Source organism: Hirundo rustica, chromosome 2 (genome assembly GCF_015227805.2).
Source record: "Hirundo rustica isolate bHirRus1 chromosome 2, bHirRus1.pri.v3, whole genome shotgun sequence".
Classification (NCBI taxonomy): domain Eukaryota; kingdom Metazoa; phylum Chordata; class Aves; order Passeriformes; family Hirundinidae; genus Hirundo; species Hirundo rustica.
Window position 1 is genome coordinate 46,347,645 of NC_053451.1, and position 26,692 is coordinate 46,374,336.

Consider the following 26,692-nt stretch of genomic DNA (forward strand, 5'->3'; position numbering starts at 1 on the left):
TTTCTGAGATTTTTTTTTTTCCATTTAATGTTTCTTGACTTATTTTTTTCCCTGAGACTTAAAAAAAACCCTCTGTCAAATCCAATATCTGTATGTATTCGTATTCCTTGAGAGTATGTCTTCTTTTTCACCTGTGTTGACATGCATTTAATCTGATAATTGTCATTGGCCCATAGACCATTACCATCACTAAGTGAGAAATAACCATAAAAATGTCATCTTGGCTTTCCTGTGGAGTGCTGTCTTACACGTGTCTACCTGCTCTGTTCTTTTTAGGAGACTTTTGCTCTTTAACACTTCAAAACACAGCTTATCTTAAAAAATATCCTTAGTGACACTGAAGTATACTTTCTTCCAATTGTTTAGAATTCATTAACTAGGGTATTCATGCAGTAAAATATGAAATTGTGTGTTCATTATAGTTTATTCTTTCTGGTTGTGTATTTTTGCAAGCATATTATGCTTGCAGTATTTCCATGTTGGAAAGCATTTTACATGTTAATGTTTTTCTATGTTATTTTCCTTTTGCTTCGGGTTCTATCCTTTCATTTGTCAGTCTCTACCCTTAAATCATAAAAACTACATGGCGTATTTAAAGAAATTTATTTTTGTCTGTTGATCACATACTTAGTTGAGTGTTTAACAAGTAAGAAACATATAGGCATATAGGGATGTTAGATTAATAAATGTTGATGTTCTCTGATCTAGACTGATAGTCATCTCTTCTTCTGAGATTAACTACAGAAACTTTGTGTTTATTGTCTTGTCTTCAAAAGGCATATGATTTTTAAAGCATATGTTTGTTGTTTAGCAGCTTCCTGGAATCCAGCAGAAAATGTTAATGACATTGGCAGATTGTATTTTGACATCATAAGTGTAATGAAGTATGACGGACCTGTGACTTCTGCAATTTAAACAATGCAATTATAATGATTTTTTTTCTTCTTTTTTTTTTTTTTTCTTTTTTTAAAATATTTTTCTAGGGAGAAAGGTTTAATCACAAGAAATGGGTTCTAAAGGATTACAAGAAGATGATAAACTGAAGGTGCTTGTCATTTTACTAGCATGTTTGGTAAGTTAAAGATTAATATTTTTCCCTCAGGTTGAAAAAAAAAATTACTGAACATAGAATCTGTGTCTTTTGTTTTACAAATTGCTAACACTAAAGGTCTTCAAATGCTGCACACAGATGATTGCTTACACATTTTATTGATTTCAGCTTAAGCTTGGTCCACTGATTCATATAATTTTTGGCTGCCCCTCACACGCAATTACAAAGTCTTACCTTGTGAACCTCTTCATGGACAAAGGAGTGGACTGGGCAGAAAGGAGAGGGGAATATAGTGCTGTGGAGGTGATACTGCTCCACTTCAGAGGTGGCCATCTCCTGCTCCAGGGTGCTGTATACGTAGTTCAGGTGTTTGGAGTATTCAGTTTACGGACAGAACGCAGCACGGTGCGCAATTACGTTGCCTGCTTGCGTACTTGACTCTGGCTTGCTGTAGAACTAAGGGTAATTAATAATTCAGAAAGTCATTTTTTAGAACAAGACATGGATTTATTTCCCAGATTGAATATATTTTGATGAATTTACCGTGTTTGTTTGTTTGTTTGTTTTGTTGTTGGTTTGGGTTTCTTAGCTAAGTAAGGTAATTTGTGAGACTGGAGACTGCAGAGAACAAGAATTTAGGGACCAGACTGGAAACTGTATCCTCTGCAAACAATGTGGGCCTGGAATGGAACTCTCAAAGGTAAGGAGATCATGCTTTCTTGAATTTACTTTATTTCTGATACGTGTATTTATGTATGTGATCTAAAATAATGGATATCTGTACTCACATGAAAATATTTACTGTTTCGGCATTTGAGCCTTTTGCAGTTTTTCAAGAACCACGTTGCCTGTTTCATTTTTTACAAAATGCTCAGTTCCTAAAATGATAATGCCACTAACAAATATGCAGTACCATCTGGATGGGCTCTCAAATTATTGTTTTAAAGGTGAGTTAGTGCTAAAAAGGAGGGAAGAAATTACAAACAAGGGAGAAAAAGAAACCTACAGGGAGTTAAGACTGAATAACCGTGCTCTGTAGAAGAGAATGTGAAAAATTAATTTCAAACCAGTGATTGGTACAGACTGCTGATGTGGAGGGGCTTGATTTTTACAGTGCTGACATTCACAATCAGTTCTGGGGTTTTGGTGACAAAGTTTAAATGTTTTACGTATGACTTTTTGTCTTAACAGAATGATTTTTAATAAAAAGGTCGTAAGTACATAAATACAGAATAAGATTCAAATGAGAGCTAATACATTTTCTTAGAACAGGAGGGAGATAGGCAATTTTTATGTTTTCAGTAGGTCTGCGGTTGGAGCACTTTAGGAAGCCAGATTCAAGTCAGGCCTAATTTCTGTTTTACAAATCACTAAAAATGCTATGAACCTAATTCTTATCTTTATGCCATGTAAAGTAATTGAAAAAGTTGGGGCCAGAAAAATACATGGTGATATTTAGAAAGCACATAAGAAGTTTTTGTCAATATCATTGAGAAGGAAATACTATTGTGACTCTTATGTAATTGTATTTTGCTTTTATAACAATTGAATCTCTTCCAAAAGAAAATCCCCATAAGAGTTTCTGAATTACTAGGATTTTAGGACAGTGAAAATGAACCAATGGAGATGAATGCTGGCTGGGACTCAATAGAACTAGAAACTTCACTTGGCAAAATTTTGAACAAAATTCCGAGTCTGAATGCAAGTCACGAGGGAGATCTTAGTTGTCTTCAGTGCAGAGAAAGTAGGTGCTGTGCATGAGCAGGGAGAGAGAACAATGAAGGAAGATATAACTTAAAGAAGAAGGAGGCAGGGATTTGTTGGGATTCACTAACTCAGTTACTGGATGTGAAAGACACAACAAAACAAGTTATGTGTCTTGGGAGACTGGATGTCTTGAGAGAGCAAGCGTGTCCTTCCAGAGACGTGAGGAGTGGTAAGGCAGAAAAGAGTGCAGGGTGGTGTCAGGAAGGGAGAGCAGACCTATCAAGACTCATGGGTGTGTAAAACCCTCTCTTCTGTGGCTAGCTCTGAACCCACATCTTGCCCGTGGCTGGAGTGTGAAGCAGTGACCCCGACATAACTGTGCAGTCAGATCCATACCTGCAAGGTGGGGCCATAAAGAGCATGCCCTTTGCATGCAGAAGGGAAACTCTGCCTTGAACTTCTACTGGTAGTGTAAGACGGATGGTGAAGGTGGAATTTAGGCAGTTTAGAGGAATTTGAAATGTTTCTTTTGAAAAATTTTTAATATTAATTACTAAGTTTGGTGTGTGTGTTCAAACCGTAGGGGGGAAAAAGAAGCTTTCAGTTTATGGCTCCGTAGTTCCTACTATGTTCAGCTCTTGAAAAAAGCACAAGTACTGTGGCTTGTGTGTGATTTGAAGGGATTTACTGAAATTGAGTGACACCTTTTCTCTGTCTCTTGACCCCCTGTGGTGAGTGTTCAGTGTGTCAACAGAAATATTTAGTTTCACACTTCAGTGGGAATCCCTTTGTATGTTGGGCAGTATTAGTGAAGCTTTAGCCATGCAAGCAACGCTGTTAAAGCAGAGATTTGGACGTGACTTATGGATGTGGTTTAGTTTGGATTTTTTCAGATTGGCCTTAAATTTGAGAACTCAGAGGTTCTAGAGGGTGTTTTAATGTATAAAGGCACTTGTAAATGTGTCACTTTATAACAGTAGGCCAATACTATGTGCATTTATATGGTCAGATAATATACTTATCTAATTGGCAAATAAAACCCCAAAGCATAAAAACTAAGGCCTTCAGTATTTACACTCAATAAAGAAAAACTAAACTAAAACAGCAAAGTTATGGTTTGTAATAGTACACTATTCAAGTTATGGTTTTGCTTCACCTTTTTTTTTTTTTTTTTTTACAGTCTGATAGTCCTGATTCTTAGGACTAGTTGGTGTTTTTGAAAATATGAATTCATGATTAATTTCACTATGTGAGCAATTACATCTCACAGACAGTAATAGACTTTCAAAAAAATTTTTTTTTCTATACTAGAAATGAAATAACAGACTTTGCTCAAAACTAAACCAGTGGAACTGTAATTTCCTTCATAAATAGAGGAACAATTTTCTGTGAATCATAGTGAAGGATGTGATGCTGTGGCTGTAACTGAAATGTGGTTGAAAGTAGTCATGTAGAGCTACAGCTTGAAGCAACAAATATGTTAACTCAAAGGTCAGAATGCAAAGGGAAGAGGCACTTAATGATACACTTGAAGTAATTTGCAGCCCAGGAGAACCTTTGTTTGCTTGGTGTTTTTACATATGAGAAAGCAATGATATAATAATGCTGTAGTTTAATGACAGCTTCTTAACACTCAATAATGTGTCCATTTTCCTATTAAATATTTAGTGCTCATGGATACAACTAGATATACTGCTAGATATGTGAGCATGATTGTGTGTCTTAGTTTACAGTAAAACAGAATGTTAGTGGTGGGCTTTTTGGTTCAGTTCCCCCTGAGTGTTTTAAGCAATTGATAGACAGGGTTTTTTTTTAATGTTTATAACAAAACATATCAGCCTATATTGTTGAATACAAAAGTCCAGCTTTTCTATCTTGTGTATGAGAAATTACTTTATCTCAGTTACAATTTAAATATGTAGTTTTCTTGCTTGTCATGACTGACTTTACAGAAATACAGGGCAAAACCCCATCTGTACAATGTGCATATGTGTGTGTACACTTATTTTTACAACTACTATTTACAACTTCAGTTATATATATAATATATATATATCTTTGTTGCTATATTATATGAGTATTTCATCTTTCTAAATTAGGGAAATGCTGTCACCCTTTCTCAATTTATACATCAGACACTAACATGAATCAACTTGCCCGTGGTAATGCAGGAATTTTTTGGTAGAACAAAGTAGACAGAGGCTGTAGAGTGGAGCAGAGGCTTTCTCTTCACAAGGCATCACAAGACAAAGGGTGATGGGCACAAATTGTACCAGGAGAATTTCTTTTTACAGTGAGAACATTCATTCACTGAAACAATCTCCCTAAAGTCTCCATCACTGGGAGCTTACAGGATTCAACTGGACAGGGTGTTAGATCATCTCCTATCAGCTCAGGTCCCTGACCCATGAAAGTTTGAATCAGATGTTCTTTCAAGGTTCCTTCTAACCTGGCTGTTCTGTGATTCAGTGCTGAGTGTTTTAATATTGGTTGCAAGCCAGTGCTCAGTCAATTGGATTGACCTTCCTGTATAGGTAAGCAACTTCAGACACCCTTGATAGCATGAAACAAAACCAAACCAGCAAAACCCCCAGCCTTATTTCATGTAACTAATTCTGAATCTAAACCATTCTTTTCAACTTTTGCTGTCACAATTTAATGGGACTCTTTTTCCAAAATGTTTTAAAAGTAACTTTTTCTTCCTTAAACTAAGAAAAAAGTAGTACCACCCTCAGCTTTTCCTTTCTGATTGCCTATGTGCTTTTCTAGCGACAGTGCTGCAATGTTACATTAGCTTAGAACTAAAATCCATTGATCGCTCATGTTAATTGTATTTTTAGTACATACTTTAAACATATTGCCGTCAGAAGAAAGGAAGCTTTGTTATTGTATCAATAGAATTGATGGGGACGAGAGTGAAAGCTGCTTCCCATGTTTTTTTGCTTCTATTTGTTAATTAAAAAAAAATCTCTGTATAGCCTTTTCTTCTCATAAACATGTGTCTTTGGTAATGTTTGTGAAGCCTTTGAATCACTGAATTAGCTTAGTTTCCAGTGTGTGCAGCCTTTGTTTCAGGTTGGGTTTTTTTGTTTGGGGGTTTTTGTTAGGTTTTTTTGTTGGTTTTTTTTTGCTTTTCTTCGTTAAGCAGAGCTTTCTTCTGGGGTGGGAGACTGAAATGGTTGTGTTGATTCAGAAGGAATTGTTTGCTTCATGTGGCTCAGCATTATTGCATTTCTCATTCATTTAGTAGCTAGCAAAGCATCACATAGTTAAGCACAAATAATTTAATATCTTTCATTCTCTAAGAGGCTTCAGTTTGCCAGTGCCTGAATAGTCATTGACTTGGCTTGATAGTAATAGCCTTTCATCCTATCTTATATATATTTCTGAAATAGATCAAACTCTATATATTATTGAAATTTATACAAATCCCAATTAATGCAGAAAAATACCCAAAACAAATGACGTCATTTGTGTTTCAGCCTTTTTCTTAAAAACATTCAAGTACGGAAATGAACGTCCTTCCAGTCCTTTCACCACCGTTTTTTTTTTTAAGTTATCAGCTGAGCCAGAACCCTGAGGACAGTATGTGACAAGGAATAGAAAGCATGAGGTGGAAGGGAGAGAGCCTGAAGCCAGCAGTGCCACAAAGTAAGCCATGAGAAATAAATGCAGCCACCAGGAGACAGCTGCTGTGCCGAGAGCTGGTGGGACGGAGGCAGCCTGATGGTTGCCAAGGCGGGGCTGCGTATCACAGCTTGCTTCCTTGTGCCAGGTATATGATGAGCAAAGAGGAGACCTGCAGGTTGTCTCAGGAAAAGGAATCGTTGATTAAACGGGGAGGTACCGTTTGGAGCTACTCCTGGATGTGACCGTCCTGTGATGGGTTATCCCGGTGAAGCCGCCCGGAGCAGCTGCTGCCATGTTTAGCAGTCACTCTTCGCTTTCCAAAGCACGAGAGCTGCTTGTGAGGAAGCTGGCCAGATCTCAGCTCAGGAGAGGCCAACATGTGTTTCTGGAAACTGGAGCAGCTGCGTGTAGGCATGTCCAATCATCGTCACTGCGAATGAAACTTTTCTGGCCCTAGCTGTGCAGCCAAGTCAGATGTTTGCAGCATTGCTGTTGCAGCCTGTCCCGCTCAGAGACTTCTGCTGACAGATCCAGCTCATTACTGGATTCTAGACAAGGCTGACCCACAGCCTGAGGTACTTTAGGAAGCTAAAACTGTGTGCTATTTAACGAGGCCATGTACTCTAATGTATTAGGAAAAACTTCATTTCCCAGCACCAGTGTAGTGCCACAACCTGTTACGTGACCTGACACCAATTAAAAGTGTCTTAATGCCTGGAAGACTTTTTCTTGAGAATACCCAAATATTCTTGTAATCATCATGGCATAAGTGGAACTGTTCTGGCTGTGTTGTCTTGGGACTTACATAGGTCGTGGATAATCAGTGGAACTAGAAACAATTTTAAAATGTGCTTGCAGATTAAGATCTTAATGATGCCTGAAAGCGTTTTTAAATGAAATTTGAGGTTATTTTAATTGAAATAATGTTTAAAATTTAATTTACTGTTCATTTACTTTCTGTGTTGGATTAATCTTTTAGGGAAAAACCATACCACTTAACTCCAGTACCCTTTATAGTCTGCTCAACTTATGGTTGTTCTGTCTGGATCAGTGTTTGGGTAGTACATAGTGAAAGAAAATTTTAACAGTGGCTTGGTAGTTCTTGAAAGGTGTCTGCATTATTCTGTGCTTTTAATATTTTTAGCTAGAAACAAAATTATGAGTTTGGTTAACTAGTTTGCTACAGATTCCTAGACAGCCTTGACCAGTCATCCCACTGGATACCTCAGGGAAACACTTCTGAGCAGAATTGTTCTGGAGATACATAAGTTAAAGGTAAAGAGATGGCACATCACTGCGATAGTGAAAGCTTATAGATATCAAGGAAATTGAGGTGCATTTGAAATTTGAAGATTTTTTATAATTAGCTTGAATTCAGTTTTCTAAAGAAGTATTCTGGTTTTTATGGCTTGTACTGTGTATCTTTTGAGAGAGAAAATTTTCATTAATTGAAAAGGGAAAGTGGAAAGGGAGGAGTGTGCTAAGTGTTCTTCACAGAAAGCTTCTCAACAGCAAAAATAAAGACAGCATATATTTGTGCTATTTTTTTCTGGCACAAAATTATTAATTTTTTTAAATCTAGCTAATTGATATTACAAAGTTTATTTCTCTTTTCTGCATTCCTAAGATCAAATCCCACAGGAGATGAGTTCTCTTTTAAAGTTAAGAGTGGGAGGATGGAAAGGGTGAGGGGGAGCTGGGAACTATTCAGATCTCATCAACTGTATAACTTGACAGTTTTGTAAATAAAACACTGAGAAAACTGGTGCACATCAGTTTTGCACATGTACTGATAAAAGATGAACAGTCTTGTTTGTATCTTTGCTGGACTGCTAAATTATAAAGTCCAAGATTTCAAAGGGTTTGAATCCATCATCTAAATCATATCCTTCAGTTTGGGGAATGTGGTTAATTATGGGTACAGATCTGTTTGAAGTTCTGCCTGGTTTACAAGCTAAAATACTTATTTGCACCTGCCAGGAAGTTTACTACCTCAAATATTATGTGAACATAAAAAGCACATACATAAAGTTTTCGTTGTTATAAATTGGTATCTGCAGAATTCCTGGCAGGGACTTAGAAGCCATCTTTGAAAAGATGGGAGACTATAAATTCCTTGGGCAGAAGATTTCTTTATATTGCATCCACCATTTTTATAGCTTTAAAGTAAACCATTCCATGATGCAAAGAATCACTAGGATGTTTCCATACATCCAGCTGTATAGCAAAGCAGATCCGATCTAGAAACAATTTACTCAGTTTTGGTAGTTTGGGCCAGTGAGTGAGAGCATTTAATTCTAACTTTTATTTCCTGCTTGTGTTTTGATCCAAAGCTTCAAAGGTAGTCTAGAAAGAAAAACTTATAATTAAATTAATTCAAGCCTTGCTTTGGAAAGTTTGATAGGACTTGGGAGGGACTAATTCCAAGCGATTTATCAAAAGATCCAAATATATATGGTTCAACTGAGGTCTATAATATATTTCATAACGCTACTATTTGGGTAAGCTAACTAGAAAGAGTGTGTTAAAGATTTATGATATTCAGTGAAAAAGTTTATTTAGACTTAGGGAGAATAAAACCTAGCAGAAGTCAGTCTGGTTCCAGTCCCTGGTGGTAATCGTGTAGCTTTGTATACAGTCTTACAATTATATAAATGAAATGGAGTGTAAAAATGAACACAGAAAGATAGACCTGCAACTGACATGGCTTTGGCCTTGATTCCTAGTAGAAACTTGTCAGGTTGAAATAAAATTGTATAAAATGTTCTACGTCTGAAGTAAGTAAAAAAAAAAAAGAAAATAATTATTTTTATATTTTTAAAAAACTTTTTGCTTTCCAGCTTTAATATGGTCCCAGTATGTCACAGGAGGACTGTGCTGTACAGTGCATGAAACTGTAGGACGTTTTTTGTTGTAGGACGTTTTTTGTTGTAGGACGTTTTTTGTTGTAGGATGTTTTTTGTTTTTGTTACTAACTGCAATGTTTTGCCTGTCTGCTCCTTGATCTGAGACATGCTCAGTAATAAGCTACATTTCAGCTAAAAGAAAGCAAAACAAAAACTAAAAATTATTGTTCAAGTTTGTGGATCTAGAAACAGAAGGAGAAGACTTTCTAGTGTCTTTTTGTAGTTGCTTTCACAAATTGTTCGTTTTCTGCATACTTGAGGGCATGTTCTTCAGATGAGAGTAAAGTTTATTCTTAACATAAAGGAAAACTAAAAATTCTTAGAATGCCCTGTAAAATGCATCTGAAGTTATTTATTGTTACTTTATCATTTCAGGTTAGATGCACTATAAAATTGATATTAACCAGATTGATCACAAAGCTTGTCCCATAGGTGCTTTCTCAGCACAAAGCCTTGGAGAATCCAAGTGTGTTTAATCTTGGAGAATCTGAGTGTGTTTCTAAATTTTAAAAGCTTTTTTTATTGCAGCAGATTTGGTTAGGTCGGTGACGCTGGAAAAAGTTGTTTATATGCATCTAAATACATGCATCATGCGTGTTTATATGCATTAAACTGGTGGAAACCTTCTCTGAAGCTGCCCTAGTTGAGGATGTCCTGCAGCTTTCCCACTGGGAAGATGCCCTATTCTTCCACTGAAAATACATACTGGAGAACAAGGTCCCCATATTGTGCCTTTCCTAAGAAGTTCTTTTTTGGCCATTTGTTGTATTCCCCTTGTGGTTTTGGGGTTTAATGCATCAAATCGAACAGTAAAGTACCAAACAAAATTGATAGGATATTTGGACGATAAGAGGGAATAGCAGCTCCTAGTAACTTGAGAACTCCTGAGAAGTTGATTGATAATTCTTGGTAATCAGTTCATAGGATGCACTCCTCAAACTATTACAAATGGCTTGGTCTTTATCTTTGCAGCTTGTCCATTTTATTTGGTGTCCTTTTGCAAATGAATGGAAATAATGCCTTCAAACTGCTAAATTTGGCAGAAAAAAGCAACTATAACGATATTGCTTGTACAGTAAAATACTGTGCCTCCCTGTGATCTGCAGATCTCTTAAAGATTTCCAGCAGTTTGAGAACTGTTAGAGCTGCAGTGGGTTGAGTTTTTGAGATTCTTCGTGGCTAAGCAACATTTCATGCCTAGCTGATGGTCATTAACCAGCTCTGGTTTATTTGGTAACAGAAGTCCTAAGCTTTTGAAGATCAGTGCACTCTCCTCAGCAATTAACTTTGTTCACCTTAGCTCTGAACCTTAATATCAAAGTGCTTCTTTGCTGTTTTTGTAACCGAGTAAGTGCCTTTATACTTCACTTGTCCCAGTTTCCTCGCTTTCACATGACTGACCTAATTAAAAAACAGACAGCTCAATAATTCTACCATAAGCTAGTAATAATGAAACTGTGGGAGTCCTTGAAGCCCTTTATCATTCAAATACACGGTGGTTTCATGAATAAAGCGGATGACTAAGTATTACTTATAGAAGTAAGGGAGATTATTAGCAGTGGAAGACACATTTGAACTTGCTGAAAGGATGGCTTTTGTCTCAAGAAAGACCTACTCTCAGTAATAATTACACTAGGTCTTCATTTTATCCCAGCATTCTCTTCTTGTTCTCTCTTTCAGTGACTGAATAGCTTGCTATTGCTTGTTAATCCCTACAGGAATGCGGCTTTGGATATGGGGAGGATGCACAGTGCATGACATGCAGGCCAAACAGATTCAAGGAGGACTGGGGCTTTCAGAAGTGCAAGCCTTGTCTGGATTGTGCCTTGGTTAACCGCTTTCAGAAGGCCAACTGCTCTGCCACCAGCAATGCGCTGTGTGGGGACTGTTTACCGGGGTAAGACCCTTTCTGAAGATGAGTCTTGAACGAATTCTAACCCAATTTACATGAAAATTGCTTGTTCGTGTTTTGTGGGTAAATGTTGGTACCCTTTGTGTATGTACGAAGGTCCCGTGTTCTAATCTTGGCCTTACTGTATCATCTGAGCACGTAATTTCTGAATTGCTGGAGTAATTATCTAAAAAAATGGTTTTATAATTACCTGCTTGTTCTGGGAGAGTATGGTCTGTACAGCACCTGAGCGAAATACCTCAAACAGCATTACTGGGGGGTTAGTTCATTGTTATAAAGAATTAAACATTTGGAAACATACACACCTACCTTCTTCAAAAACTATCAAATTATTTGCTTGCCTTTTTTTCCTCCTTAGGTCAGTGCCTAATAATTCTCATGCACATACATTCTTAGGTCAAAAGCAGTGGCTGTGGCTTACTGTCTGGAATTTTCTTCACCTTTCTTTTCTTCAAAATTCACAAAGCATGATCCTAGATGAAAATCCTAAATTATCTGGAATATTTTTTGCTGAAACTACTTTTATAAATCAAGAGCTGTGCTTAGTTTTTTGTCCTGCCACCCCAAAACTCCATTGCAGTATTTTAATTTTCTCTGTTTGCAGAATTAAATGTAAAGACCTCTAAAAGGCTATTCTTTACATGGTTGCCAAGTTCCTATATTGTAAACATCTGGATGAATTTGTAAAAATACATTTTTGTTGCTTTTTGGAACTGGTAATTTAACTGATAGGAGTAGTATATGAGAATTGATTTGTAATTGTAACAGCCTTTGTATTTTCAGAGTATATATTTCAGACATGCTTAAAAGTTCATACATTTGTTTAGTATCTATATTTCAGTGGCTTTATTTTATATGTGTATATCTATATATATATATTTTTTTTTAATACCAAGTATCAAATACCTGAACACTGTTGAAGCTTCTGCCATTATTCCTTCTTAAGCCAGAGGTGAATTCTCTTCATTTAAAAGCACTTAGTAAAGGTTTGGTAACCAATCTTAGCTTAAGTCACTGTGTAAGAAGGTGCAGCCCCAGGCATTGTAGCCATTACTCACAACCACTTTTGATACTGCTTGCAGCCACGTGGTGGATTGATTTATGCTTTTATGGCATATTAATAGATATGTGTTGTAGGGCTTACTTGGGCTACATATGTGTTGTAGAGCTTCTCTCTTTCAGCAGGGAGAAGATTTTCTTCGGTAAACAATATAAGCTGAATTTTGGAAGATGAGAGAGGAATAAAAAAGAAGCCACATTGGGATATGAATTAAGGGTAAAGCTAAACTAGAGGACCTGGGAATGCTTCTCAGAATTCTGGTCTAGAATGCATCCTAGATAGGTGCGTTGAGTTTAGAACAAGAGCTGCTTCCACAACCTGAGTTTTCTGGCAGCTGGGAACAGGAGGAGGGAGGGAGTCATGACTGTGGCAAGGGTAGTCACAGGACATCTGTTCTGGATGTTTTGGGTGACAGAACTTGAGAACACACCACCAGTCATACCTGTCCTTTAGTTTGGATGCTGCCCAAAAGAATGAAGGATGCAGCCAGCCCAACCAAATAGTTTAGCTGATGTTTTACCTCTCAGCAGTCTTACTTATTTCTGTTTTGCATGGGTTTCCAACATGGCAATCTCTATTTTTCAGCTTCAAAACAGTGCAGTGAGCAGCTAAAAACAAATATTAACACATTTTGTTCAGAGCAAATGATCACAGTGACCCCTTCAGTCTTGCAGCCCATGGATCTGTTTCTGTTCACATTGTTGAAGTGGGAGTTTCTTGAGCAGTTGGAAAGCTGTTTGCTTTAGCTGATAAAAGCTTCATACTTTAATGGCATTTGCAGTGTTAGGAATATAACATCAGTAGAGTTAGTACCTTTTATTTCATGTGTAGTGGTGGTGACCACTACAGAAAAGAATTCATGTACTTGTCTTGAACAGGCCACTGCTGCTGATTCTGTCTTAGTACTAATGAATGGTTGAAAGACAGACAGGAGCTGTAGGTAAGTTCTTTAGAGGATGTCATACATAAAAATTTGAAACACAATGTTCTAAAGTTCTGGGGTTTTTTCTCTTTGATGCTACTCCTGTTCCCTGATTGGGAATGTAGGGGTTTGCCAGTCACTGTTGTCAGTATGCTTTTCAAACATAAGCTCAGTAATAAAGTTCTTGACGGGTCTTTAAATAAAATGCCACTGATATTTGGCCTGTTATATATTTTTTAGAGGTGATAATTACCTTGTAATATATAGATCAATCACTTAACTTTTATTTTTTAGATATGTAACTAAGCTTGCATAAGGTGTGTGTCATGTATGTTGTGACCTGTGTGGAAAATGGGATATTGATTTCTGCCTGAAATCTCCAGAATTTTTTATTTCTTGTGTGAATATAAGATTATAGTGACCATGCATTTGGACTAACAGATCACCAAGTTTTCCTCTGTTTATTTTAGATCTGTCTTGTACTATAATTAATAGCTACTGTATTTTTGTTTACTTTTATTTTATTTCATTCTATTTCTTGATTGTTTGCAGAGACACATATAGACAAAACTTGCAACTATGGAAGATTTTTTTAAAAAACACCTGATTAATTTTGTGAGGAATAGTAACTGGTTTTGATTAACTATTATTTCACATTCTTCTGTCTTGTAGATTTTATAGGAAGACTAAGCTTGGAGGCTTTCAAGACATGGAATGTGTTCCTTGTGGCGATCCTCCTCCTCCCTATGAGCCTCACTGTAAGTGCTGGTTTTCCTTTAGAGTGTTGTCTTCTAACTTTAAAGCCTGGGGGAAAAAAAAAAACACACAAAAAAATGACAGTCACAGTGACAAGCTCTTTTTAAAACTACGTTTCTTGTTAGCAAATGATTTTGTTCATACATTTCAGCTGGTCCAGTACTATCATTGAGAAGTTCTCACACATAGCCAGTTCCTTGGAGATCAACATTCCTGTCACACCATGTGGTCAGGGAGTCTTGACTCCACTTCTGATCTCGTATTGTAACTTTTTAATTTGTGCTAATGCCAAAAGAAGGGCAATCTTCCTGGACTCTCTGCCAGCTATCAGGTGGGGCAGTATCTTTTCCTGACACCCAAAAAGGTATTTGTTGATACTTTTAAAAATAACTTTTATACTAAGGTTACAGTGAGAGAGAACAATATTAATAACTTTATATTCCTATACTGTTAAAAGGAAGTAAGTAATTGGTTTCTCTATTTGTTTTTCGCCAATGAGAGAATTAGAATCTCTTCAAAAGGAGAGATACTTTATTCTGTAGCAGAAGCCTTGTTACCACTTCTTCCAAGACTGTTGGTGGTCTACATAGCGTGTTTTTAATTCAATGAAAAGAGAAACTCTTCTTCTTGTGTTTATTGCTGTCTAGTTTATAAAATGAAAAATACATGTGATTCAGGATAATTATGTGGAAAATATTGGGTTTACTTCTTTGCTTCTGTAAATGTGAAGTTATGTTTTAGGAGTTTTTTCTCCTAGTTCAGAGACTTTTTTAATAGAAAGAATGAATTGTCAGGTTCCTGAAATACTTTATGCTACTTCAATAAATACACACTGTTTTTTATAAATATACTTTCTCTTTTTTTAATTGTGTAAAATTAAAATAGAACCAAGAGCATACTATTGTGCATTAAACTCATACTTTTCCCATACTATAAAACTATATTTTTATATTTTATTAATGTCAATGAAATAAGGATTCTTCTTCTTCAACATTTCATATATTGCTTACGTAGTCTTTTTTCAAATAAACCAAACTTTCTTCTTCTTTTTCCACCCTAGTTTTAGTGCCTTTTGGGTAATAAACTTATAAAATTAGGTTTTCAAACATTTTCCACATTTATAAAAACTTTTAAGGACTGCAACATTCAAAGCCAGTAAATCAGAGAATAAGTCAAATAAGTTCTAATGTTTGTAGCAGTAACTCATGCCCATGTTTAACATAAGCCTAGAAAGTAAATGCAAAAATGTTCAACTATTTTTGTAGTCTAGACAGTATCTTAGAGTGTTTAGAAAGAATGTTCTTCATATCAGACTCTGCTGGGTTTAATGCCAAGAATGAAATGCTGATCTGGAATTACTGAAGTAAATCACTCAGATTCAATGAGCTGCAGAAGTTATTTCTAGACACAGTATGAACAGAGACAGGCCATTTCGTACATATATGCATTTTAATTCCTTCAACTGGGCAAATTCAGTATTATCCCCTTCATTTGTTTTTACTCTCTTTTTATCTGCAACAAAAGAAAGTTAGTGAAATGTAAAGTGCAACAATGTTGTTCTAATGGAGGATCTCTAACTCATAAATTCATTTTATGTGTTTTTTCTCTTTTCTTGTTTGTTCCCTTCCAAGAAAGTATGCTCTTCAAACTTGAATTCTGTTCCCTAGCATAATCAAAGACAGGGAAGAAGAAATTATCTCCCTTATCATTCAGCTTTGACTGTAATTATTGACTTGTGTATTTCATATTTTTCAAAGTCACAGATTATTATTTTGAAAAGGTGATGAAAGAACAGTTGACAAGTCTTCTGACATAGCTCAGATTGTTTAGTTTATAGTGATTTGGCTTTTGTAATCGAGCCTAAGCTTGGATCCTAAATTGAACCATTAGGAAGCTATTACTCATTTTAAATGGACAACAGGCAACCCCATGGAAAAGAGCATTTCCTCTGGCACAAGCTGCAGTGGTAAATCTAGATTAGAGACGTTTCTGTTCCCTACTTTTATGGCTGGCACAACACCTTTGGTTAAATAACAGAAGGGGTAACAGCAAAGTTGTGAGAATTGGCAAGTATTTCTAGCTTTCACAGAAGCAATAATAAAAGGTTTGAAATCATTAAAATGTTCATTATTTGCATACTGACCGCCTAAATCCTAAGTAACAGAAATACTACCATGAAGTACGGTTGCCATATGTCACTGTGGATTTCAGAAGGCTTTTGTTCAGAATAAGTGTGTTGGTCCTTCAGGTTCTAACAGCAGCTGCCTCAGCTTTGAAGAGTGTACATGCCTTCCTCAAGCAGCCTAGGAAGTTCTTCCTACAACAGTAGCTAAATGAACTGAAGTACTTTTGAGTTTTACTTAGCATCAAATAGGGGGAAATTTAGGTCCAAGTAAAAAACATGATTCTGTAAGGTTACAGAAATAATGGTGTGTGGAACATTTTCCATGTAATGCTGAAAATGTTAGTGGAGTTATTTTGATAGTTTAGCCTGCATTACTTGAAGCTAAGTGGAGACAGACCATTAAGTGTGTGGGACAAGCTCTCAACGATCAGAGAACTAAGTTCTAATTCTCTACCTTTCTTATCCTTCTCTCTTTCCACTGTGAAACAGAAAGTCAAATATTAGTGCAGCTAGCTCTTAATGTTACAGATGAAAAGGAAAAGTTTAAATGTCCTGTTTCAATGAATTAATTGTCCTCCAAGGTGTGTGGCAATCTTTTGTTTGCTTAAGAACATTACCATAAGGGCACAAAGGCTCACAGCCCCCTACCTGGACAACAGGTTCATGGTAAAGCTGAGACATGGATCAAATTCTTTCTAGGAGCAGTTGATTATTACCTGGTTAGCTATAAATCTAAATACTTGCTTTTATCTCCTTTCTGTAGACATTTTAAAACAGATCTGGTTTAAATATTTACTCATGAAAAAAATGAGTTTGTGAATTGCTAGAGGCAAAGTTGAAAGGATTCTATAATGAACAAGTAAAGAGAGTATTAGAGGCCAGAAGAATTACTATCACCTTTGTGCAAACTTTAAAGGGGGACACAATGACTTATGTGTGTTTTTTAAATGTCAGAAAATTAAATACACAATGATATAGTTATATTTTAATTTACTTAGTTCAGGTAAATAAACTGTAAATACCAGTCTTATGTATAGGCTCAGCATCTAAACATTAGAAATGAAAGCATGTTTTTAAAATCGTGATATATGCTTACTTTGTACATTTTTCTCAGCTGAAGCCTTTTTTTTTTCTCATCTGAATGACAGAATATGAATTCTTTGAACTGGAATTAGAATTTATCAAAGATGTAAATTCTGAAATAGAAGTTAATATAGACTGTCCAAAAGTGGTGAAACAGTAACATTGATATGGTTAAATGACTCTTTTGTCTTAGTACCAATTTAGATTTGCAGAGTTCAATCTCCTGTCTTCTCAGGCCACTGTTGTGCTTTCCCCATGATTATGTTTAAACTGTTACTGAAATAGCTTCGTAAGTAAGATTATGAATCTCTCTGTGATAGAAAAAGAATTAAAATAATTCCCTTCTCAAGATTATTTTTTAATCTAAAAAGCTCTTTGACCTCAGAACACTTGTGGTGGCACAAGTGAAGGAGAGAAGTAGGAATGGTTCAGGTAATGAGCACATTTTCTGAAGAGACCATTTCTTTCTTGGAACAACCATTCTTTTCAGCCAATCTGTCTTAACAAATAATAAAAAACCACCCTTAGAAACCATGCTTATCTTCTTTCAGTCATAAGGAGATGGTAGATTAAAATTGAAACAGGAAAATTATTATGTCAGCTATTCTTACAAATGGTTCCTTTTGTATTGCTCAACCCAAAATGCAGAAAAGCCGCATAGTCACAAGAATCCTTTCGTTTCTGGGCAGGCTTTCTGCTAAGCAGAAGAGACTGTGACATGGAACGTTTTGGAGATGGATTACAAAAATAAGTGCTACAATTTCCACATCAATCTAAAATCAGTGGTATCCCCTTTTACTTGTAAATTCAGTGTAGAATTTGGCTGTGCCGTTAATTTGGAATAAATTGTGCGAGTCAAGGAAATGAGAAAATTAATGTCTAGGCACAAGAGAGTATTTTACAGCCAAAAGGCCACCAAAACGATAGACTTATCCTTTTCTTTTTTTCCTCTAGTAACCACACTGTTACATTTGTAAAAATCCTAATTTCTTACACCACGAAAAATTTCACAGGTTGTCCGGCCAAATTCCTTTCTTCTCCGGGACTATTTCTGCTTGTCTTCATGGCATAGATCAAGGAGCATGGGAAGCTGGGGGGGGACAGGATGGGGGAGGGATACCATTCCATGTGGAGCTTGGGAAACTAGCCTCTACATGTTCCAGGAAATAAACACATTCTTTGCTTCAATGAAGCAGAAATGTTTTGTTGAATAGGTCACAGCAGTAGACCTATCTGCAGTTTGATTGTAACATCATGTGCGTTTGAAATAAACTGGGCGCTCAGGTCTAAAATTCCTACCTTTTTTTTTGCCATGAACCGTATTGATTTCAATTATAAAGAATGTCTCAAACTAGAAAAGAAACAGTTTTTTACTAAGGTGAGGAATAGAAGTAGAAACTACAGCTTGTTGAGGCAAATGCATTAAGATCATTAAATGTGAAAACATTATATTTTCATGAGGCATCCATGTCTTACCTGCTTTAAATTTTCTTCCTTAAAGAACTTCTGTGACATTTTGACTGCCTTAACTAAGATAATTATAAAGCTCCATTTACAGTTTTCTTGTGTAGATTTTTTATTAGTTACTTTCTATAGGACTACAGTATTGCTTTTTATGGGAACTAAATATAAGTGTCCTGGAGCTGAGTGTCACTCTTCAAATCTCCAAGGTATGTTGTTTCATTAATGGAAAGTACTATTAAAGGGATAAAATCTGCTGTTATTTCCTTCTTCCTGGCGTTAAAAGCAGATGGTGTCGGAAAAGTAAGATTTCATATAAATCTACTTATTTACATTAACAAGGTTAGGATTTGTGACTTAGTAAACTTTCATATGAGTGTGATGGGTATTGGGGGTATGCAAGGACTAAACATCAGAACAAAGAAGATAAAAAGCTAGAAATTGCAGTCTGCAGGGTTATAACTTACATTGTTTTGTAAGGGGGGAGCTGGAAGCTTGCTGGCTACATGTGTATTCTGTAAAATACTTTCACTAGTGATTAAAAAAAAAAAAATATCCCACTGCCTCAGCTTTGCTGAAGTTTTTATATTATTTCATTAAACATAAATAGAGCTTTTTAACTTGAGAGTAATTTTTGGATGACATTCAATTCAGCATTAGTTCCACTGTTTATATAGTGGGATTTTAATTTATTTGTGTCACTTTCTTCTTTCTGTTTACAGAATTTTGTGATTTTAAAGCTGTCAGACTCCAGATAATGTTTTTACATCAATTAAGTTTTTCTGTAATTTTATCTGGTTGCTTTGTACAATAAACTTTGTATTACTAATGCAAAGCAGCTTTTGAAGGAAGGCTGCTTACATGCACAGGAGGCAACTGGCAACTGAAAGTATATAGCTAGTGAAATTATTCTTAATTATTTGGTCCTGTTCCAACATACATCTCCTTTTTATTTCAGTATTTCTTCTGATTTGAGGTTACCTAACAGCATCTCTCATAATCCTCTTTGCTGTTTTGAACACTGTGATAGAAAGCAGCTGGAATATTGTATAAACCTTTCACAGCATTCACAAGCAGTGACAGCTAATTTAAGTATAGATAATAGCATCATTAGTTTATAAATATCAATACTGTTTTATTACAGAGACATTACCTTCCCATTATTTCAAAACCAAAATGCACTTTTGTAAAAATGTAGTAAGTCAGTCTGATATTTTCCATATGTGACCTGATAGTAGAGTAACTTATCTTCAGGAAGTCTGAAACAAATTCCACGAGAGAGATGAGAATTGCTATTCATGTCTTAAAAAGTTTTATTACAATTTTATTTCTTTCACTCATCATAAAGAGCGTTAACCTAGGAAACCCAAATGCTTTCAATTCATTGTCCTTGATAATTGAGATGGTTCTGACCCATTGGTGTTCATGTATAACTTAGAGTTGAACAGCTTCTTTTTTTACTGTTCTGTTTCTTTAGTTCATATGTTGATCTCCTCTTATAAAATGGGGTGAGAAAAAAAAAAAAAAAAAAAGAGAGGGCAAAATTTTCTTTATTTTAATAACAGAGGAGTTTAAGTAGTTCTGAAGCATTACTTAATGGAGAGGAAATTCAAATACAAACTGCAAATACATTGCAGTTTAATCATGTTCCAAAACTTCCCCAACTTACTCTCATCAACTTTACTTGTTTGTACCTCTCCTTTCTTTGCCTATATGTATGGAAGTACTTCATTATGTAGCTTGTTACCACTACATATGCATTATGGTGAGTAGACAGAAATGGTCAGAAGTGTTTCCTTCATTTGTATCCACTATCCTGTCTACTTCTCTAAAAAAAACCAAAAAAACAAAAAAAACCAAAAAACCCACAAGCCTAAACAAACAAAAAACCACCACAGATTTTCCATAGAAGAAAATTTAGCTTATGAATTGAAATGACATGGCAAGGAGGTGCAACTCCCAAACCAAATAGAATTTCTGTTAAGTAAGCCAGACGCTTTACCAAGGAATCAAGATTTGGAAGCTGAAGCTCTCAGGGCATCCAATCAGTTAAACTATTGAACTCCTGTCCACTTTGTTGCACTATCCTTAAATGTTTTCTACCATTCAGTTAATTTTATACAGTGGATAATTTGTTTTATCAGAAAGATTTTTAATCACATCTGTTACAGCTTAATTCTTCAGAACTGTAGGTGTGAGAGCTCTTCCAATGAATTGATTCGCTTACTAGTAACTTCTGTAGAACAGAAACACTCAGTATAGCATGTCTGCTCTATTATGAAAGTCTACAGTAACCTCAAGCAGTGAGTGTTTGAAATTTCTTGATCTTCTTTGAAGCTCTTATAATGACAATAAGCAGTGTCCTTAATTTGAGCCTGCTACCTAAAGTCTAACTTAGATTTCTTTGTACTGTGAAATTTTATTTCACTAAGTGTGTTTCAAGTGGCCCAGTTCAAGCTATAAACTGAAAGAACCAGGCTAGTATTGAATGCTTTAGGGATATCTTAGTGTAGACAATATTAGCCCTGTCAGGTATCTAGAGGTATGTGAGGTATAAATATTCAATAGACCCAGGATTCTGACTCCACAATTGCATCACCAACTGTCCTGCTTGACATCTACCTAACTGTGTAAACATTTAAGAGCCCGAGGGACCTACAACATTTCATTTGGTCTCCAGGAGTATTCCACTAATTCTGGGTCCAGGTGGCTTGGACACATTGCAGCTTTAGTTTAGACCATAAGGTTTGTGGTTCACCTGCTTTGCCCTGAGTGCCCTGGAAGGACGTACATATTCATGGACTGGGCAGGATGATCTGAACAGGTGTATAACTGGACAATAAAGATTCCTTTCTCTATCACAGTTGATCCAAGAGGTAATGGAATTAGAATTTGAGGCACCTCCAAATTTCTCTGTACCTTCAGTGGTCATCCAAAGACTTTTGCAGCGCTGAGCAGTTACATGTGCAGCTGACACCGAAGCCATCAGGATCTCTGAGCTAACTGCTCTGTTGCTCATCTCTGAACAGTCTGTTCTCTGGTGCCTTCTGGTGCCAAACTCTGCAGAGCAGGCTGGGATAATATCTGGGAGTCCTCTTCTTGGTGTCTTCTTTGAGTGCAGGAGTCTTCCCTTATCATGTGTACTGGCTGTGTGTTGGCTCCCCGCTGCTACTCTTTGATTCTGACATCAGAAGGGTGTTCCTGTCACAGGTGGCTTCCCAGCACTGGGGATGCAGCCCAAGTGATGCTGTGCTTGGCACTGCAGGGCTGGGCCTCTTTGGGATCCTGGTTTCATGCCTTCTCAAATTAGCAAGTTGCAGTACAGCTCAATGGCTCTAAGATCGCTTGTTGAGATAATTACACTGTTTATAATTTTCACATTCTGACTGCAACCCAGTCATGGTTAAATAATAGAGACTAATTTAGTACTCACAGCTTCTCAAAGTGAGGGGGAAAGCATATCTGATATGTTTCCTTTTTGGATATCCTGATAAAAAGTATACCACTAAGACTGTTCTTTTCTTGAATAGAAATTTTTCAAATAGTTAAGAATTTGAGTTGTGAAGTTTTTGAAGTGAAGTTCAGGCTATAAAGTAGTGAATTTCAGTTGAAATTATTGTGTGACTAATCAGCTCAGCTTTATTCCTACTTCCTGCTTTATGTGTGTAAAGTACAGGTGACTGGGTCAGACTTTCTATTTCAGTTATTCTGCTCTTTAATCTCAAATAATGGGCAGTCCTCTGTTTTGGCTGTCACTACCTTTGTATTATTAAAAGCATTGAGACTGACCAGCAAATCATAAAGGAGGTCTGTTGATAACATTCAATGGGAACTTAAAAAGCTGAATATGACTCTGCAAAGGTTTAATGCATCGCTTCATGCACTATGATGAGTAATCCTCTACATCAGGGAATGAATCTACACAAAAGAATCACTAGAAGACATTCTACTCTGTTAATTGGTGTGGGTTTAGCCCCTATTAATTCGGAAATGTATTGTCTTCTTGTCTTTCCTTCATTATAATTGCATTTACACTTATGAAATGCAAATATTTTCTGTGTAAAAAGAGAAAATATCCTTGATATACAAGTAACTATTTCTGTGGAGTATGCAAGACCATGGTATGGTTCAGTAACAGAGTTTGCAGTAGATGTAAAAGCCAAACAAAATTTAGGTTTTAATGCATATCTTGGTAGTATTTCTTTCTGGAGGCTCTAGAGAATTTGCTTTGAATCCCCCTTTTCTGTGTATCATTTTCCAAGCAAATTGTTAAACCTTTCCTTTAACTACATATGGTAATTATAATATATGATTTTTCTTTTGACAAAACATGGTTTGTTAGATTGATTTCACACAGGTTTCCATAACTAGGGTTTTGTGAGATGGATTGTGACACATTCTTCTGGATCCAAATATACGTAAAAAGTTCCATACTGAAGAGTTTTTATATATGATGGAATGTTGTGGCTCTTGCAACAGAGGACAAATACCAAACTGGAAAGGCCTGGTTCTTTCCTAGTCCTCTCCTGCTGTTACTTTGTGCAGGCTTGACACAAGTGGGATGCAGCCATAAGGTTTTCTCTTCCAGAATTGGATGAGCTTTTATTCCACACTTGTGCTGGTTGTCTCTCACAGACATTGCTGCAGTTATAAAAGGCTTTCTTGCTCACAGTCAAACATCTCCTGTTGTTCTACATCACTCTCTTTTAAGTCCTGAATTAAGAACTTCGTTGATTGAACACCTGTCAGAGAGCTTGGTGGTTATTATTCAGAACATGGATCATTTCTTTACTGCCTGCATCACACTGATCTCTGGATCTGTACGAGACTTTTCCTTCCTGCCAGTTTTGTATTCTTTGGGGGAAACTGCTTTTTCCTTCCTTGCCATGGAAGGCTAGATTTCTGAGAACAGGGAATGTGCCTTCCATTGCTTTTAACTATTATGTATTTAAACATAATGAATGTTGCCAGTGGCCCATAGGTGTGACAGTTGTCACTTTTGGCAGCTAAAAGTAATTTCAGAATTATAAAATGTAAGTGTTATTGTAAACTTTTAAAGATACATGATAAGAATAGAATTGTGTGTTTTTTCAATTTGCTTTCCTAGGCGAACACAGCGTATCCAAACTGTTGTCATTTATCCCGTTTTAATCCTTTTAACCATGCTGAATAATTTCTGTCTCTGCTGACAGAGTAACAGAGATCTCAGACAAAGAATGTTCTGGTTTTACAAAAATGAATGCATAGTGAAGAGAGAGCTACATTAGTGCACTTACTGAGACGAGGAGGTTGTGGCATAAGCTCCTACCACATTTGTTGACAGCAGAAAATGTACAGAAAAGAAAATAAAGAAAAACAAATTATAATTTCTGAACCCCTTGAAACTGTTCATTTATTATGATTGGGGAAAAGAACAGAAAGATTTGAATACTAAAGTTTAAAAATTTAAGAAAATCATCTACTCTAATATAACATCTCGATTGGTATTAGCAGTCCCTACTTAGTAAGGTGTTAGCAATATAAATATTAAATTATTTCAGAGTGAGCAGATATAATGTAAATGGCTTCATAATACAGATGGAAATCATAGAATAAATTAGGAATAGAAATGTCTTCTTTAAACATTACTTGTTCATAATCTCTGGAAATACAATAAATATATATGGTCATAATCCAGTAAAACTTAAAGTAGGAGAAGTTGATGTGATGTTTGACCAAGCTGACTTGCACAGAGAGGCCTTGGCTCACTAGTTTCAGCATGAGAATTGCACTAATTATATCTAATCCATTTTTATCTACCAAAGCATGTATTAATGTATTTTGGAATGAACACGGTATTCCACGGTGTTCTTTGAAAATACATTCCTTGTTTCTTGCTAGAATATGATGGAAGCTATACATCTTAAAATGAACGTAGAAATGTCAACATGTGATTTTTAAAATAAATTGAATCAGATTTCATTTATTTCACGAATTCATATCACAAGCTCATGCAGCTGCTAATAGGGGTTCATGTAGGCAGTACCCATCTGGTGATCAGAAGGTTGGATCTGATCAGTTCCTGACAACTTACAGGGCATGCTTTGTATCTTTGTTCTAACTCACAGCTGGCAAGTCTATCTGCTAATCCCAGTGAAAGCTGCAGCTGGAAATGCAAAACTACTTTTGAACTTGCATATCCTTCCCCAGAGATGTCTGAAGTCTTGGAAATGTGTTTCTTTTATGATTCCTGTTAAATTAGGGAATGAATTGTTACATTAAGAGCGAAGTCAAGCAATGAATCCTCAAATATCCATTGTTAGACCATGTTTTATATAACAAAACAAAGCTAAGAATGACCAAAAATATTTAATTTTGCATTTTTTCATGCAATAAAAACTCACTGTTTAGCTCACTTCTTTATTACAGTAATAAAAATCCTTTTTATAGAATGATGAAGTAATCGCTATTCACTTCTAGCTTGTTCATCTAAAATACGAACAAGCAGTTTGCAGGCATATTTAGTTTTGTTGCTTGACACTGTTAAATACAGTTAAAGATTAAATTCTCAACTGCAGAGTATGAGAATTTCAGTGTGTTTTTTCAAAGCAGCTTACCATACTTCAGTTTCTAGTAGTAACTTGTGCAACCTTTCATCTTATGAGTCAATCCTATAATTAGTATCCTTCTTTGCCAGAGGCATACTGCATGTTTGTTTTAGGTACAGAATGTCTGCAAGAAATTTAACTTAATCATTACTTTTTAATGTAAGAGCTGGTTAGCTCAATTACACTAGATTAAAGTGAACTTGAAATTCCTGAGTTACAGAGAAGGGGCTAATCTGTGACCTGTAGTGAATAAGTCCTATTTCCTATGGTTTTTTCCTTATGTGCACTTACTAATGTGGGTAGCCCTTCAGCCCAGGCTTGCAGTGGCTATAAGCAATTATCTATTTTCTGTATGGAGTGGATTTGCAAGGTTCTTATTTAACTTGGCCATTAGGTTATTCAAAATCATTTCAGGATCGCATGCATTGCAGTAAAGCTGTTTCAGTAAACTTTTGCTGTATTGTTTTTAGGGGTAATCTGAAAAAACAAGTAGTGGTTACAGCTTTTCAGTATTTTTTTAGGCAATTTCTAAGTACAGAAGCATTAGACTGTTTTAAATATATTAATTTAATAACATGCTTTTAAGCTGTATTCAGACTGAAAATACTGGTTCACATTTATCTCTCATAATCACAGAGGGAATGGTTGCATTAGCACCACTTCAGAAGCTCTGAGTTTTGGTACCTCAGGTATAAATCCCTGCTGACTGCTGTGACTTTGGGTACAGAGTCCAAGCTGTGACTATAAAATGCTGCTAAACAAGTGATGTTGGGGTTTTTAATCTACTTGGTGCTGGTAGGTACTACTTGACTCCGTGATCTTAAAGGTCTTTTTCGACTTCTAAGGATTCTATGATTCTAAGTTGCTCAGCTACAAAATTCCCTGGCTGCGCTCTACTTAAATTTCTTGTTTTTTAAAAAAAATACAGTAGAAAAAGTGGAATCCATCTAGGCTCAAACTTTCCACACTGCCAACTCTCTATGAAGAAAATCATTGTTAAGTGAAAGAACACTGAAATACCACCTCAGAGGACTGGAATTACCTGGAGGACTGTAATGTATTGGAAGTGGGCAGTAGCCTTGTAACAAGAGATGTGTGCTGAGGACCTTAGCAGTAATGATTCATTATAAACCAACACCTCATGAGCTGGGAGCAGCTTTATAGAAGGGCCTAATGTTCCTGCTGATCACTTGTATCCTCCAAATTGTTGTCCTCTAGTTTGCTCACCTTTAATTTTTTGGGTGATGGACCTCACACAGTCTCATGCTTAGTGGTTCACTTGTGCTGAAGCTGCCAAACTCCTCTTTTACAAAGATCACAGAATAATCTCACATGTTATTTTGGGCAGTGACGTGTGCCTTTGAGGCATAGTCTGTGACTGTTTCCTAAAAACCTGAGCTCTTTGTTAGAGCCTTTTTAACTAAAGGGTTGTGTCCACCAGTTTTAGTAAAGTTTCATTTCAGACCAGTGGTATGATTCTATGTGCATATTA

At 36.1% G+C, this 26,692-nt stretch overlaps 1 protein-coding gene across 4 annotated transcripts in view; it reads left to right on the plus strand.

Annotated features, from left to right (window-relative positions):
- The window catches only part of TNFRSF19 (TNF receptor superfamily member 19), a 57,823-nt gene that overhangs the window by 11,352 nt on the left and 19,779 nt on the right, over positions 1–26,692 (plus strand). For all 4 annotated transcript variants that reach the window (XM_040056263.2, XM_040056264.1, XM_040056265.2 and 1 more), the window contains 4 exons: positions 984–1,072; positions 1,641–1,751; positions 11,013–11,191; positions 13,861–13,946. In XM_040056263.2, coding sequence (XP_039912197.1) covers positions 1,007–1,072; positions 1,641–1,751; positions 11,013–11,191; positions 13,861–13,946 — 442 coding nt within the window. In that variant the 5' untranslated portion in view covers positions 984–1,006. The remainder of the gene's footprint in view (positions 1–983; positions 1,073–1,640; positions 1,752–11,012; positions 11,192–13,860; positions 13,947–26,692) is intronic.